The sequence below is a fragment of the Xiphophorus maculatus genome, chromosome 22, assembly GCF_002775205.1.
Source record: "Xiphophorus maculatus strain JP 163 A chromosome 22, X_maculatus-5.0-male, whole genome shotgun sequence".
Taxonomy (NCBI): domain Eukaryota; kingdom Metazoa; phylum Chordata; class Actinopteri; order Cyprinodontiformes; family Poeciliidae; genus Xiphophorus; species Xiphophorus maculatus.
Genome location: NC_036464.1, coordinates 3,729,033 through 3,744,547, shown reverse-complemented (window position 1 = coordinate 3,744,547; position 15,515 = coordinate 3,729,033). Strand labels below are relative to the sequence as shown.

The 15,515-nt window shown below is 39.6% G+C and overlaps 1 protein-coding gene across 1 annotated transcript in view; it reads right to left on the bottom strand.

Moving 5' to 3' along the window:
• The window catches only part of dntt (DNA nucleotidylexotransferase), a 93,674-nt gene that overhangs the window by 51,711 nt on the left and 26,448 nt on the right, over positions 1 to 15,515 (bottom strand). Inside the window, exons 4-7 of the mRNA XM_023327243.1 lie at positions 13,601 to 13,771; positions 7,523 to 7,594; positions 7,320 to 7,443; positions 5,426 to 5,558 (exon numbers count right to left, since the gene is read on the bottom strand). Coding sequence (XP_023183011.1) covers positions 5,426 to 5,558; positions 7,320 to 7,443; positions 7,523 to 7,594; positions 13,601 to 13,771 — 500 coding nt within the window. The remainder of the gene's footprint in view (positions 1 to 5,425; positions 5,559 to 7,319; positions 7,444 to 7,522; positions 7,595 to 13,600; positions 13,772 to 15,515) is intronic.

Below are 15,515 nucleotides of genomic sequence, written 5' to 3'. Positions count from 1 at the left end.
AAAAAAAAGTAACTTGTAAGTTAGTTTAGTCTTATTTCACGTTTGCTAAGATATTTGCATTAGAAATCAGTGTCTGCGAGCGTGACGTCACATTGCAACGTTTCTATAGCAAAGCAAATATTTTCCTCTTTATTCTTGGCTGAAACAAAGGTTTCACCGATGCAAAGTGTGGAGTAGCAGCCATGTGTTTCTCAGCACGTGGTGCAACACAGAGCTGAAGTGGAGAACATTTTGAACACCTGGTGTGAATTCAGCATGTCTACTTTTTTATTGCGTGAGGGAAAGTGCTAAATTATTCACAGGTATGCACCAGGCCTATAAAATATACATAGCTATTTACAAATTTCTATGGACGACAAGGCGACATGAATGAATAATAAAGAAGTGGGAAGTGTTGTTGCTGCTGATGGAAAATCCACAGAATGAAGTCATCTGCAGGAGGGAGAGAGCTCAGCTGCACTCAGCAGAAGCTGGTCCAGAAAAAGAAATCAGAACTATCTTTATTCAATGCATTGTGATCACCAAGGTAACAGGTGTAAGATGGAAACCCAGATGTCCAGAGTTGAATAGTTCCACCACTAAGTCTTGGGATTGTTTTAATTATGTTTGGGCTGGTAATGAATTTCTATAAGACAAAATTAAATTACTGGGTTTATTTGAGAGCATCAAAACCACAAACTCAAGGTTCTCCATTGAACACAGCTCCCTCCCACGTTCCAGCATTCCTGCCCATATTTTACGACAACGTCTGTGAGTAACACACTGACGTATCAATGGAGAAAGGGCTTAAAGGGGAGGTATTGTGAGTTATACAGCACAATCAAGTAACTATGTCACCTTCATCTGTTACAAAAATGATACATGTAAATGACTTAAAGGAAATTTGACTTTGATATTTAACGCCTTGAAATTGTCTCTTTAAAATCTCCTGCCCTTCCTGAAACTACGCCTTCAGGAAGTCATCACAACATGGCTCCTCTATTAACCTTTCAGCAACGTTTTTAGCAGCGTTTCACTGAGAAGTAACTCGTGTAATGAGCTCAGCAGCTCCACCAGATGTTTGCTAATTGCTGATGGCTAGTCTGAAGGAGCTGAGCGAGGGAATCGAGGCAGAAGCTCAGAGGAGGTGCTACTTCCATCCAGACGTTTTGCACAGCTGAATGGTTGCCATGGATATTAAAGGATTTCAACATTATAACGATGTGAAGTGGTTATTTATTTTCCTGGTTCTGAAGCAGGGCTGTTGTAAACGATTATTTTAGTAACAGAGTATTTTGTCGATTATTCTTACGATTAATTGAGTAATCAAATAAAACATGTGATAAAGTAAAATATTGTTAAATTCTAGCATAACAACAGTATTAACATTGAATATCAACATCGGCTCAAATTTTCATATTTGTGCATCCCTAACAATTACTTTTGCTGTAATTTAGAGAATTAACCTTTAACAATAATAGCTCCATTTTCAAGTTAACCTGGATAAAAATTTAATTCAATTTAATAATAAAGAGGCAGGGTCACAGAGACACTTATAAAATATCTATAAACCAGTTTTTAGTTTATATATTCCTCTTCAGTCAATTTAATAGATGAACTCTCACCCTGCCCAGCCTTTCGCAGCTTTTGTGTCCATGTTAGCAACGGGATCCATGCTCCTTCGTTCACAAATGACAGCTGTACCGCTGTCCAAAATTGTGGTAAATTAATTTTTCCTGTTTGTCCGTAAAGCTATACTTACATTAAAAGCATCAACAGATAGACAATCAGTCTATCTGCTCACCTGTATAAATACACCCGCCGTGTTCTTCCATGCCGTTCGCTCTGAACCGGCCACCAGGCAGCAGCTCCAGGAGGGGAAAGGCTGCCGTACTCCAGGCATCGGGCCCATTAATTTAAGGAGGCTTATTGGTCCCCCGAAAAATTATGAAATCCCGGACATTATCATCAATCAATCAATCCACGGAGCAAACTTAAAAATTGGACGTTATGCTGCCAACACTTGGCAACAAACAAGATCAGTGATCAGGGACAGACCTGGCAGAGTCCAACATTCACTGGGAATGCGCTCAAGAAGCTAAATCACCAGGAGCAATGTGTTGACTCCGGCTCTGTCTGATTTCATGGATGCAACATGAAGCCATGGAGACACACCAAGTACTTTGGATCATACATTAAGGCCAGACATCTCGTTTTGCTCTCCCCTCCTGTGAGCTGATAATAGAGTTGGGCTGAACAATCATGACACCATGAATTAAGCCGATAAGGAATCCTTATCTGAGCTGCTGTTGCAGGCAAACAAAGTACAAGATTCAGCCCCTGTTTGAGGCTTTGGAGAGCAGATACCACCGCCCCCCCTCATCAGTGTCACTTTGAGTTAATATTCCAGACAATCTGATGTTACACAAGATCCACAGCAGGGAATCGCTGGCAACATGCTGAAATAAATACAGCGCTCCACTGACACAGTGCGAGCCTTTTCACGCAGAGTGCTGGTAGGAGATGCATTTTCACGCCTAATCTATTTTTAATCCCCCTACACCCCAACAAAACCGCTTTTAAGGCTTGTCACCCGCCTTCCACAGCTGTCCTTTCAATAAGCCTAATGTCAGTGGCATCAACAAATCCCCGCCATGCTGCTCTCCTCTGAAGTGGATGACAACTCCAGCCTATGAAGTACAGCCCTTATTTTGCAAAAGTTTTGGGAGCAGAGTTATTTTCTGTGCATCTTATCCAGAGATAAAAGACGCGATAGAGCCAAAAATATCTATCCGAGGAGCTATACGATACACTGTACTTGTAAGTTTTGACAAGGGCTATTGGCCACAAAGCTAATGAGAGTCTCAAATTATAGGTTATTAAATCAAGCTTTGACAGTACGTTCAAAAAGATATCTAATATATCCCACTGCAGAGAATCAGACGATTATTAGTGGTGCAGCTTGGAGCGTTTGAACTGTTCCAGGCGTCGTCTGCTTTTGAGCAAGAACATGCTAAATTAGTGACTGATGGAGTAAAAGTCATTACTTTTCAGCTACATCTCTGGATGGCTCCAATGAAGTCTCATGTGACTCCTCAAGTCTGCATAAATCTAAAGCGAGGTAAATGAGTGCTTCATCTGGTCGAGTTTAAATCCATAACGGCTCACTCGCAGGCCCCTTTACGCTCTGCAGCGAGCCGCTGGCCCATAAATCTTAAGTAGTTCCTCCCCTTCATTCTTGATGTTAACTATCCATGATATGCTAATCACTTTCCTCAGCTCATTTTACAACACTCCCTCATCGAGGAGCCATTATTTACATAATCAGATATCTCTCCAGCTGTCATCTGTCCTTCTGTAGATTAGGGATGCTTACTTTTTTCCCCTCCTCTGGCAGTGTTTGATGCAGTATTAATTTGAAAAAGCTGTACACTTTCTTTGTTTATACTGCAGTACAGATGTTATGACAAAAATGTGAATGTTAAGAGTGTAAATAGAAATTCAATGTTTCAAAATTTACCACACTTTAAAGTGAACCAGGATTAGTTAAACATGTTGGCCTAAATATGTTGTAATTTTCCTATGAACTAAAAAATTGCTGTTTGTGATACACCGAAACTCATAATTAATTTTGAAAATTTACATCTTCACCCATAGAGATTGCCATTTTTTCACCCGATGGACCGAAGACACATTTTGGTCCATTCTGTACTGGAATATATAGAGTAAACAGAGGAAGGCTAACTTCACCTGAGTCGGTGTTTATCATATTGCCTTTGACTGGTGTAATTTTAGGTAATGCCACACTGTGTCACTGTTGGCTGTAATTAAAACAAAAATTCTGGATCGCTTCCTACACAAAAAAAAAAAAAAAAAACAGAAGAGTGCAGTAACTGAACAAATCTTCCAAAGGTCCTATATTTATGCTCTCAACATTTCTTTCCAGAAGACTTTGAATCATTTGTAATAGCAAAACCGACGGAGGCTCTAACAGGTGATCGTTACCATAACGAGCTAAAAATAAATGTCAAGCTTACAGTTTTTATCCACAAAGAGCCTTTGACATAAAGAGCAAAAAACACTGGGAGAAACATCAGACAAGCAGTTCCTGTCTCTTAAATGCTAACAGAGCTCTGCTGTAGTAGTACCAGCGGAACTATTGTCGTTTATGTTCGAACAAAGACTGGACCCAAAGCTAATCAAGTATTTACCGGATCCTGAAGTCTGACCAGAGGCATCATTGTTTCATTTACGAAGCTGAAGGTAGCAGCAGCAGCAAAACACCAGCTTTTTCGGCCAACTCTGTGATCTTCCTCCGTTTGGTCCTCCTCACCTTCATTACCTCTTGTGATTTCTACATTCCCATTGATTTCAACGCGCTCCGGGTCAAATTAAAAAGGCTTAGTGACGTTACTCGTCGCTGTTTTGGCAGGACGGAGCTAGGCAGTTGGACCTTTAGACATCATTTACCCAAAATGTATTCGTGTGGCAATATTTTATTAAAATTTATGAAAACAAAACAGCCAATAGTTTTATTACGGTATTGTTTTTACATCTAAAATCAATATTTCTCAAATATAGTCTATTTTTACAACTAATCATGGATCCCTTTAAAGGGTTGAAAAAAAAAACTATAAATATTTATATGAATGGATGGTGACAACATGCTGCTATTATTTAGTGATGGTGATCATTTGAGATGTAGACTAAGCAAGTTGCTTTATTTACATTTAAAGCTCAATCTGAAGTAATTTTCTGCTAAGCAGGAAAACCAGATCTACGTTAAAATATGAAACATGAACCTTTCTAAGGTTTATGGAGGAAAGAGAAAGTGTAAACTATGTTTGTAGCCCAGACAGCATTAAAGGTCATCAGCTAAGTCGTTGCAGCTCTCTCACCCCCGTTGAGAAGCAAGTGCATGTCCTCACTGCCAGACTGCGCTTTGAATTATTTACCTCACACGCTGCTGGGTTATGGCTGGATTTTTACAGCGCCACAGAGCAGAGTGCTCCGTGCTTACTCGGGCACAAAGCAGCGCACATAAAAAGAGAGCAGCACAAAGAGGTGGGAGCGGAGGGAGGTGTTGTCTGTGACCAAAAAGTTGCACTCAGCAGGTTGCTTTACAAGAACACTCGCCATGCGCCCTGATACTGACAATGTAATGCATTTGAGTGACCTAGACTTGGTGCGGAACAGGACTGACCTGTTCTTTTTTCCTTTAAAAAGACCAAGAATCCACTTTCAACGCCAAACTAACTCCTTCAGTTGCTGCTCTGACAGAAGGTAGCAGGGAAAATTCAAATGGGAATCAACACCTCCTGAGACCCGTGTTTTCCTGTGCATAACAAAAAAGATATTTAAGAAAAGCGGCTGGAAGAAAAAGGCGGAGGCGCTGTTCTACTTCATCTACAATTTCAACGCTGAAAGAAGGAGACAAGCTTTGTACCTCCGAAAGCCACCTGTCAGCGCTAGTATGGCGTTCGGTGTGATCACATGGACGGCCTCGTCAATAATGTTCCCCACGGCCCGTGCCTCTGCTTTACTGACAGCCCTGGAGATGTCTCCATAATGCAGAAAACCTGCAGGGAAAAGACCACATGGTTATTAGTCTGGCAGCTAGCCATCAATCACAGCCATTTGCTCTGGGGAAGCACAGAGTCAGGGTGGATTAAAAGTAAGGTAGAAATGTGATACGCTCTGCTTGTTGATAGGAGCCGACTATCGCCGTGCTCCGGCTGCAGACACAAGAGGATTACTGTATCTACAAACTGTTCCTAATTATAATTGATGCATTGATGATTATCTCATTTTATGCATCTCACTTTGCATTTTCTCCCGTCTTTGTGCCACTTAAAAAGCACTTAATTCTCCTTTCTTTTCCTCAGACGAACAGCGATGCACCTCCAATTAATTACAAAACCTTTAATGATTTTTCTGTCGGTGCTGCAGAAAATTAATGGGATGGCTCTTGTTTCTGCTCAGTAAAGATTTCCAGAATACAGCGAGGCGATTAGGGTTCAAAGACATTTTCCACTTCAAAAACCTGCGATATTTCTCCATTCAAAGTGACGAATCCGCTGTTCCAAATGATGGATTGTGACCGTTTTGATGGACGTGTCTGTCAGCATTATAAACTATTGAATGGAGTTTGAAATGAATGGCAACCTGTGAACACTGCAATTTGAGGTTTTCAATCACCCGGTCATGAAGTGCAACACTATGTGCTACTGGCAGCATCTTTTGGAAAGTCTCAGCTAGTGAAAGGCTGGGTGTCTATGTGATTTATCCACCTGCAGCTCCATACTATACTATGCACACAGCTTGAAATAATGCATAAGTATGAAGTGTAAAGAAAACGATTAATAACTTTTACCGTTTTTAAAGGCAAAGGAAGAAAAATGATTAAAGAAACAAAGTAAACCTCCACCATTGCCTTTTGAAATTGTGTTCCAGGGCCAATTCTAATCCAAGTCCTTTCACGCTCAGTCAATATGTTTGTTTTATTTGACTAATTTTTTTTATTTATTTTGCATTTTATTTTCTTGCAAAGAGAGGCGTTTTGGACCAGACTGTGCAGAGTACTCTCTGCTGTTTCTTTTGATATCTCAAACAGACAAAATAAAAGATGGTCAACCCAGACCTGGCTGCTGTTCTACTTGATACGCCGATAGAAACACACAACGCTGAGTTACACTAGCTTTAATTAAATCAGTCAAATTGTTTTTTTTTTGTTTTTTTTTACCCCTCCAGGGGGTCTTTTGTGGGCTCTAGTGTCCCTTATATGACAGTAGGCTGACAGGAAACGGGGAGGGAGAGAAGGGAAGATGTGGCAAATATCACGGCCGCGTCCAGGACTCAAGGCCTCCAAATATGGGTCGCGCTAACCACTACACCACCACGGCACGCCACAGTCAAATTATTTTTAACTAAATCAATCACCAAACATGTCTTGTTAACTTTGCAATTGGTTCATGTTTAGATGATGGATTGAATGCAACTTTATGAGGTGTTCAAAGTTTTGGGTATTGTTTTAGATTGCCCTGGATTTTACTTAGAGGTATTAAAAGTAAAAGGGGTTGAATATAAATGCAAACTTTCATGATCACACTAAACTGCTCCATGTTCATCAGAGGAAATCTTCAACAGGCAGAGGATTGCAATGTAAGATCAACAAGTGTGAATATCTCTGTATAAACCTCAAAGTTTAATAGAGATACAGTCACTGTGGAAATTTAACGATTAGGCTGCTGAGTGTTTTTTGGAAGCAAGCTTGTATTGAATTCCCTGATCTATAATTTGCGAAGTGGTTTTCTGAAGACGGGGGAAAAAATTTGACATACCACTTTGCTGCATCCGGTTCAGATGAATGCCGGGCTGCGCCAGAACTTCGCTGAATGAGCGAAGCCCTCTGCGGTACCACTTCTCGGCTGTTTTAGGTCCAACCCCAAACACGCTGGTGAACAGCTGCCGGGGAACGAGGTTCGATTTAAATGACTGAGAAAGCAAATGAATGACTAACTGAAGTTGGTTTTTATTTACCAACCTTGAGAGTTTGACACCTTTCATCAGAGAGTATTTTCTCGACCTCAAACGAGCGGCCATATTGGAGGATCTCCTGTAAAACATAAAAGCAAATGAGATTAGAGAAGAGTGCTGTTTCCCTGGGTTTCTATTTTCTGTCTGCCGTCAGCAAATGCCCTCAAATAGCTGCTCATTTGCAAACCATTTCCACTTAAATCAGGTGTCGTCATTTCCATTTTGTTCCCAGAAAAAACATTTTTGTTGCCGAGAAACCTGGGATTAACACCAGCTTAATGACAATCATTAAACGCCCAGGGTGACGGGGTTTTTTCCTCAGACTCCATTATTTGCTCCAAATGAAATCATCTGCACTTCCATTTTAAACGTCTCCATTGTGTGAACCAAGTGGCAGTTACCTGGCTAGTACTAAAAAAAAAAGATTGAGATTGATATGTTTTTCAATTCTGCAGGGCTTAGTGCTCATTTTAAGCTTGAGCATAAAGGAAAGGCAACCAGCATGGATGAACTATTGATCCAAAGGTCGAGGCTGTGAGTACAGAGCAGTGTGCAGAAGCCTTCACTGCTCAGCGAAGCATCCAACCGTCCACCTCTGCTTTTCAAGCCTCCAGCTAAGGCCAACCTCAAACGGGAGGATAATGCTTCACCACACTTCCTGCTCCAGGAAAGATATGCTCCTTCACAAGCGCAGTTTCTGCCTTACACACATTCATCCCCACGCTTCCCTCAGCGCCGCCTTGTTTTTATATCGCTACGCTTATGTCCTCTCCACACTTTGGATGCTCAGTTGTCAGCGAGGAGCTCAGTCGCCGCTGATGGTGTCACTCTGATGTTCACAGCCACATCAAGCATTTTGTTTTTTGTTTTTTTAACTCCATTCGGCTTCACTTTGTTTTTCATGTCATGTCACTTCTCTTGTTTTCACTCGGCAATCCGTTCAAAGAGACAACACTGGGAGCGCGGAGCTCGGAGTGAGGTGGGTGTCTGCGTCGAGCAAACAACAAAGACGAGAGGTCAACCGCAGACTGTCTAATTTGGTCTCCGCGGCACATTTATGTTACTTTGTTTTATAATTCTGCCTCAGCGCTGACAGCTCTGACAGATCTGGAGGCCTGCTCTTAGACCCGCTGTGACGATGTTAGGTTTAACGTGTCAGAAAGTTGGATTGCCCTTTTTTAACTTTTTCATCTGCAGGGACTCTGCGCTCTCTCCACGCAAACTTTCTCTGACAGGCTGCCATGATTTCTGACCTGAACTCGACAAAGTGAGAGGATGAAGTAACTTTCGCAGACTGTTTTCTCCTGCGGTGTGACCCATGTGTACTGGTGAGAGTTTATAAATAAGCTTCAACAAAACTGTACAGTGCATTTATTAACACCCCTGGAAAGTTGTTTTAAAAGACGCCGTAAAATGAATTTATTTTTTATTGCAACAACTTCAGGTCACACAAAGAAATGAAGAAAATTTTAACCTTTATATTCAGAACATTTGAGTGAATGTTATGAAATGTCACTGTAGCATAACTGGTACAGGAAGAAGCATCACTCCGTTTCTTTTGTTGGTCTGTCCAATGCATTTGATTACACTGACCTCAGTAAAATTGGTTTTACCAATTCAGCATTGTGATAGCTACCTTTCATATACACAGTGTGCTTTTGCTATTGGCTGCACCGATTCCTCAAATGATTCAAGTACTTCGATTATTAAAATTTCTCGAGGAAACTTACCTGCCTCGAAGCTTCACTAAATCATTTTATTATTTAGAGCATCGTGTTACAGCCGGGTGATTATTTATGTTGCGCAACTCTCTCACTTCCGCCTTTGAGTTGTTGACAAAAACTAACGTCCAACTTTCAAGCCTCGTTTTCTTTTCCATTCTTATTGATGACATTTTAATAACTACACACTGCATAGTTATGCAGATAACACCAAACTTTACTAAGCTGGATCTACTGTAGGCAGGCAATTGATAGGCTTTAAATTCCAGAAAACTGCAAAAACACTGAGTTCCTTTAAAACAAGGCTAAAACCCATTTGCTTAAAGCTGCTTTTGATCAATAATTACTGGAAAATTGATTAATTTTAGTTTTTATTCCAACATTTGTGATGATGATGACATCTGATGATTTTGATGATGACATTTAAAAAAAATTAATGTTTGTTACTTGTTTTTTGTTTTTATGCTTTCAGCATGTAAAGCATCTCAACTTGCATTGCTGCTGAAATGTGCAGTGTGCATTTTCAGTCCTTGAGTTTTATTTGGAGTGTACCACATTTTTCTCTGATCAAGGCGGAAGGAAACGGTGATGAGCAAAGTTCAGGAAATAACCCAAAACTCTTGATGATCTAAGATATTTTGTGCAAAGAGGAATATTTGTGAAATATTCCTTAAAACTGAGGATTGTCCTGTTGGAAAGAAATATTAACAGTGGGAGCCCCAATAATTGCACCACCAATAATTTTTGTTTATGAAACGTCCAAATGGTGCCACAAATATTTTTATTACCACACTCATTATGAGCCGTCCCTGCAGTCCAGACCCCGTCTGCACTGGTTTAAGTGCTTTTATGTAAATTTATCTCTCATATGTTTTTATTTGTGCCTTTAAACGTCATGTATATCATGTTTTTATATCTTTCACACTTTAGATTTGTTGCCAAATGTAGTGACCAGCACTGAATGTGTTCTGCTTTGTCATTAACAAAATATACATATGGAGTAAATATAGTAAAGATTTTGTGATTTGTGTGTTTGGATCTGTATTGATCAGCCCTGAAATGAGTTCTCCTCTTATTCCAAGGATGAACACCATCGATTGCCTTTGTGTGCTTGTCATATCTGCATGTTTTCATCTTCCTGTGTGTGGTTTATGTGTAGCCTTTTTCATCCACAACTGTTCAACTCGTGCAGCAATTTGGGACCAAATGACTGTAATTACTGTGTTCGTATTGATTTTACAGAGCAAGAAACTCAACAAACTGTGTGGTAACCAAGAGGACAGCTGCACTTTCACTCAAAGTCAATTATTGTTCATTTTATTTCTGCCTTCTTTCACACAGAAAGCAGTTTATACATGTCCTCTACTTACTGTGTAATTCTATACGCTAAATTTATAAAGAAGCAAACAGTTTTCAGTTCAACATATTTCTCTTAAACACTTTGACATGACATTTGTTGCGAATTGGCTCTACACAAATAAACTGAACTGAATTTTTCGAGATCTGATTTGTTTTAAGCTTGCTCAATTACAAAGAAATGAAAAATTTCTGAAACTAGAAATATAACAATATTTGAAATTGATTAGAAAAATGGTTCTGCACCCTGATCTTCCGGGTCCATGTTTTAGGTGTTTCCCTGCCAGCACACTCCTGACTGGTGATTATCAGGTTTCTGGAACACTTAATGGCATTCTGAGGAAGTTATTCAATCATTATTTTAGACAACAAAAACACATAGAACAATGAATCCTGAGGACCAAGACTGAGAACCACAGCATTGCCATGTTTCCATTACAAATGTGCTCAAACATTTGTCAATAATTTGCTAATGTAAAAAATAAAACAACACAATTTTGTGATGTTTCCATTAGATAAGGAATGCAATTAAAATCACACGAGAATACATTTGTTCACGTGACAAGTCATTAAAACCACGCCACACCATCATCCTCCAACTACTTCCTGTTCTCTTCTTCTTGGTTTGCACCAATGGCAACATCCGGTTGTTGAGCATGTGACTGGTGTGATGCAAAAAAAGTGCTTCCATTGCAGTTTTGTGAAATTAACCAATTTTGATACAACCAAAAACCGCCTCATCCTTTTTAATCGACAAAACAATTTACATGTTTTGTTGAAGCAGATTTTTTTTTTTACACAATGTCAAATTGCTACATTTTATGGTCAATGGAAACGCAGCTAATGAAGTGTTTGATCATCAAGCCAAACATGACTCGTTGCTGCAAAGCACAACGCTAAAACAGCCCTTGTGCTTGGTCAATATTTTAGGTTTTGTTTCTTCTTTTGGCTTTTACAGGTTTTTCTGTAGGACTCAGGCCTGCAGGCTGGCAAGGCCTCTCCTTAAACTAACTTCTTCTGCTGCTGCCTTGGTGGTTTATTTTGTGCTACTATACAAGAATGCAGAAAACAAAGATGGTGTTAGGGTTAAAGACAGCTCTGCATACTTGAAATGAGGAGTCAGTACGGTTTAGAAGGCCAACACCAGAAGCCAGCTGCATTGTGAGAGACAGCGCTTTGACAGACTGACAGGACTGCAGACTGCTTTGTACGTCAACAGTCTGAATGACTTTAACAAAGCAGTCTGAGCAGCAGCAGCGATCAAGGTTAACACGAGGCAGACAGAGCACGGTTCGGCCTTCCTGGTGTCTAAACCACAGCTCACCTACCCACGTTTTTCATAACCGCTCATTGTGATTTTGCTTTACGTCATCCCATGTGTGCACTGAATGATTGTTGCTCTTTCTCTGGGATATTGTGAGTACAGTGACTTGGCCTCGTGCAATCAAATCTGAATCCTCAAATTTTCAGCATAGAGAAGCATTTTTTGATCTGCATGTCCTATGAACGAACATGCAGAGTTTTTTTAAGATCCACAATAGACTTTGACTTATAGGCAACAGGTTCCTTCACACAGATTTAGGATTTTTTGGATACAAATTCTTTTATGTCATCATTTTAAACCTTCAATTTGGATTTAATCTCATTATTTTTGTTTGATATTCAAGTTTTTCTTATGATCTGAAACATTCATATGTGACAAAACTGAAAAAAACCAGAACAAATCTGTTAAAAATACTTACAACTGAAAGGAAAATTAAGAAAAACCAATAAAAAATTCCCTCTAACTTATCAGAGAAAACCATAAGTAGATTATAAAACAAATTCAATTAATGTATCAGTAAAGGAATGCTTTTAGTTCAGTACTACACTATTAAACATCTATCTTAATTTAATAATTGATCGAATAGTGATGCAGGAGTCAGAGATATGGTTTAAAACTAGAATCATGGTTTTTTTCTTCTAATGAATTATTAAAAACACACTCAAGGTCATATTTTACTACAAAACACAACTGTTCCTTTGGGTCCTTCATTACCACTGATAGAATTACATGCATTAGCAAAACCACTGACCACTCTCTGCTCGTTTCCTTCGGATGTGATTCCTGACACTAAATTAGCAGAGAAACTAAACAGAGGAGAATATCTTACTCTGACTGGCTGATATTTTCTATTAATTTTATTCTCAAATGGTAAAAGATAAACATTTATGGACCGGAGCTCATAGAAAGGATCCTTTCTACACTGCATTGAAAGAATAATCTTCTCATTTCATCACAAACCCTGGTTGAAAAGGGACAGGGTTGAAAAATCAAATCAAAATAAAATTCAGTACAACTACCAGGAAATATCACTTAAGAAAATTGTGTGCATGGAATTTAGTCTCAGCTCCAATGCAGCTGTTCTCTGAAGATATCAGAGGTTTGTTAGAGAATATATGTGAATAAATAACATCACGAAGACCGAGGAAGCTTAAAACTATCCTGTTTTATTTTATTGTGGGTTTTTTTTGTAAAAAAGCACTTATTTCTACTAACATCAACTATTAAGTGGTTAGTAGTTTTCGTGCGCATGTATTTATTACACCCTGTACCTTTTTAGGGAGTTAAAACAGAACTATCAACAGAACAAAATACAATCACAGTGAACCCAAGTAAAGCTACCTGCTCCGACCTTCTTCAAATTAAATTAAATTAAAGTCAAATGTTTGTGCAACAAAAATTTGTCTTTGTGCTTCTATCATTTTAAAGATACTAATACATGTTTCCAGAGGTCAAAGGTCAGCCAGCCAGTCCACAGCTGCAAAATCAAACAAAACATGGTGTCACTCAATTGTGCTACATAAACATTTATTAGTATCTTAAAAATGATAGCGGCACAAACGAAAATTTCTGCTGCACAAACGTTTGAGACAAATGTCATTTGATTTGAAGTAGGTGGGGCGATGAGAAAGTGTCTGTATCAAAGCTCAGTTAGCACGAAGAAGCAAGCCTCGCTGAGCCTTACCTTCATGACAGCCTTGGTATGTTCACCCAGGCATGGCAGGTCCTGTGTGGCCCCGACACACCGCACGGCCCAGGGAAGACTCTTCAGGACGGAGGCCGCCCTCCTGAAGGCCAAGCACCGTCCCTCAATGTCATTGAATTCGTAGTTTTCCGCCAGAACTTCAAACGCATCCTAAAGGGATGAAGGCAAGGGCAGGTTAAGGCAGGCTGGAGGATAATGCAGGAGAGAGGAGCAGCTTTTTCCTCCCTCTGTAAGATACGACATATTAACCATTGTGAAGCTTTAAAAAGAGAGGAGGCGATAAGAAAAGGAGAGAAAATGAGGTCGCGCAAAAAATATGCCAGGTGAGGATTCTCTTCACTCAACCATAAAGGAAAACCAGACAGAGATAACTGCACGCTCCATTTCACTCCTCTGTCTTTTCTCCATCAGTGTCTCTGTCTAGGACCTTCTGCATGTTGCTTTTCTCTTGGATGACCACACACACACACACACGCCCTCACACACACAGATACCGGAGACAGTTTGCAGTCATTTTCCACATGTTTGTAAGAGGCTCTGTGGTGATAGTACCTTCTTTTATTCCAAAGGTAGAATCTAATGTTAACATGAAACGCCCACAGCCAGGAGCCAGAATGTTTTATTTTTCTGTGATTTTATCAGTCGTGGTAAAAAGTAAGTGCACCGTTTATTAAATCTATGGATTTAAAGAACTAATTATTTTAATCAAACCTGAAGAGTACAAAACAAAAAGTCAAAATAAAAAGAAGAAAAAAAATTTTTATATCACAATGCCAAAGCTTGAACTTCTCTCTCTGAGTCCAGGGTGTCTAATTCACGCTTTCACAAAAATATAAAGTTATATCAAAGTCTTATTTGTAACACCCCTCACATGTTGATGATCAGTTTTTGTGATTATGTTTGATTTAACTGTACAATAATTACAATGCTTTTTACTCTTTTAGTTTAATTTCCTACTTATTTCATAATTGCCCTCTTATCTTTAACACTTTGCTTCATCTCTCATTGTATAAATAGTATTTTTTTTAAATGGTATATTTCATGTTTTTTATGGTCCCTGTTGTATTTTTATGACCCAACATTGTAGCGCAACAAAATCTACCACTTTCTGACCAACTCCAAACTAATACAAACTGGCAGCCATCTTGTTTCCGGTCATTTAGATTTGAAATGGCTCCTTTTACAGACACTAAAAAACATAAACTTATTACCAAAAAACAGCTGGGCGGTTGTTTTAAGAACATAGGCTGTTTTTAGAAGCAGATAGATTTAAAGGTACTCAGTTTTTCAGCTGTTTTACAGTTTTCTGGAAGTTTGTTCCAGATTTCTGGTGCATAGAATCTGAATGCTGCATCTATATGTTTGGTTCTGGTGCAAAGCAGACCAGTACCAGAAGGCCAGCAGATCTTTAATGCATTTTGTTGCTAAGCTGTTTAGTGCTTTATAAGCTAACAACAGTACTTTAAAGTCTATTCTCTGAACTACACTGAGCTAGAGGAAGGACTTCATTGGCAATGGGTATCAGTTTTCTTAATTAGTCAGTCAAATGGCCCAACCAAAGCCTACAGAAAATCTTTGGAGTATTCTAAAGAAAAAGATAAGACACTAGACCCCTGAGTGCAGACGAGGTGAAGACCAAATTAGCAGCTACAGCCTAACGGCCTCCATGTCTCTAGTTGGTTAATTCAATTTTAAAACATAAGCACAACCTGAAAAAAACCTTGAAAAAAGGAGCTATGGGCGTGCCGTGGTGGCGTAGCGGTTAGCGCGACCCGTATTTGGAGGCCTTGAGTCCTCGACGCGGCCGTCGCGGGTTCGACTCCCAGACCCGTCGACATTTGCCGCATGTCTTCCCCCCTCTCCTTCTCTGTTTCCTGTCAGCCTACTGTCACAT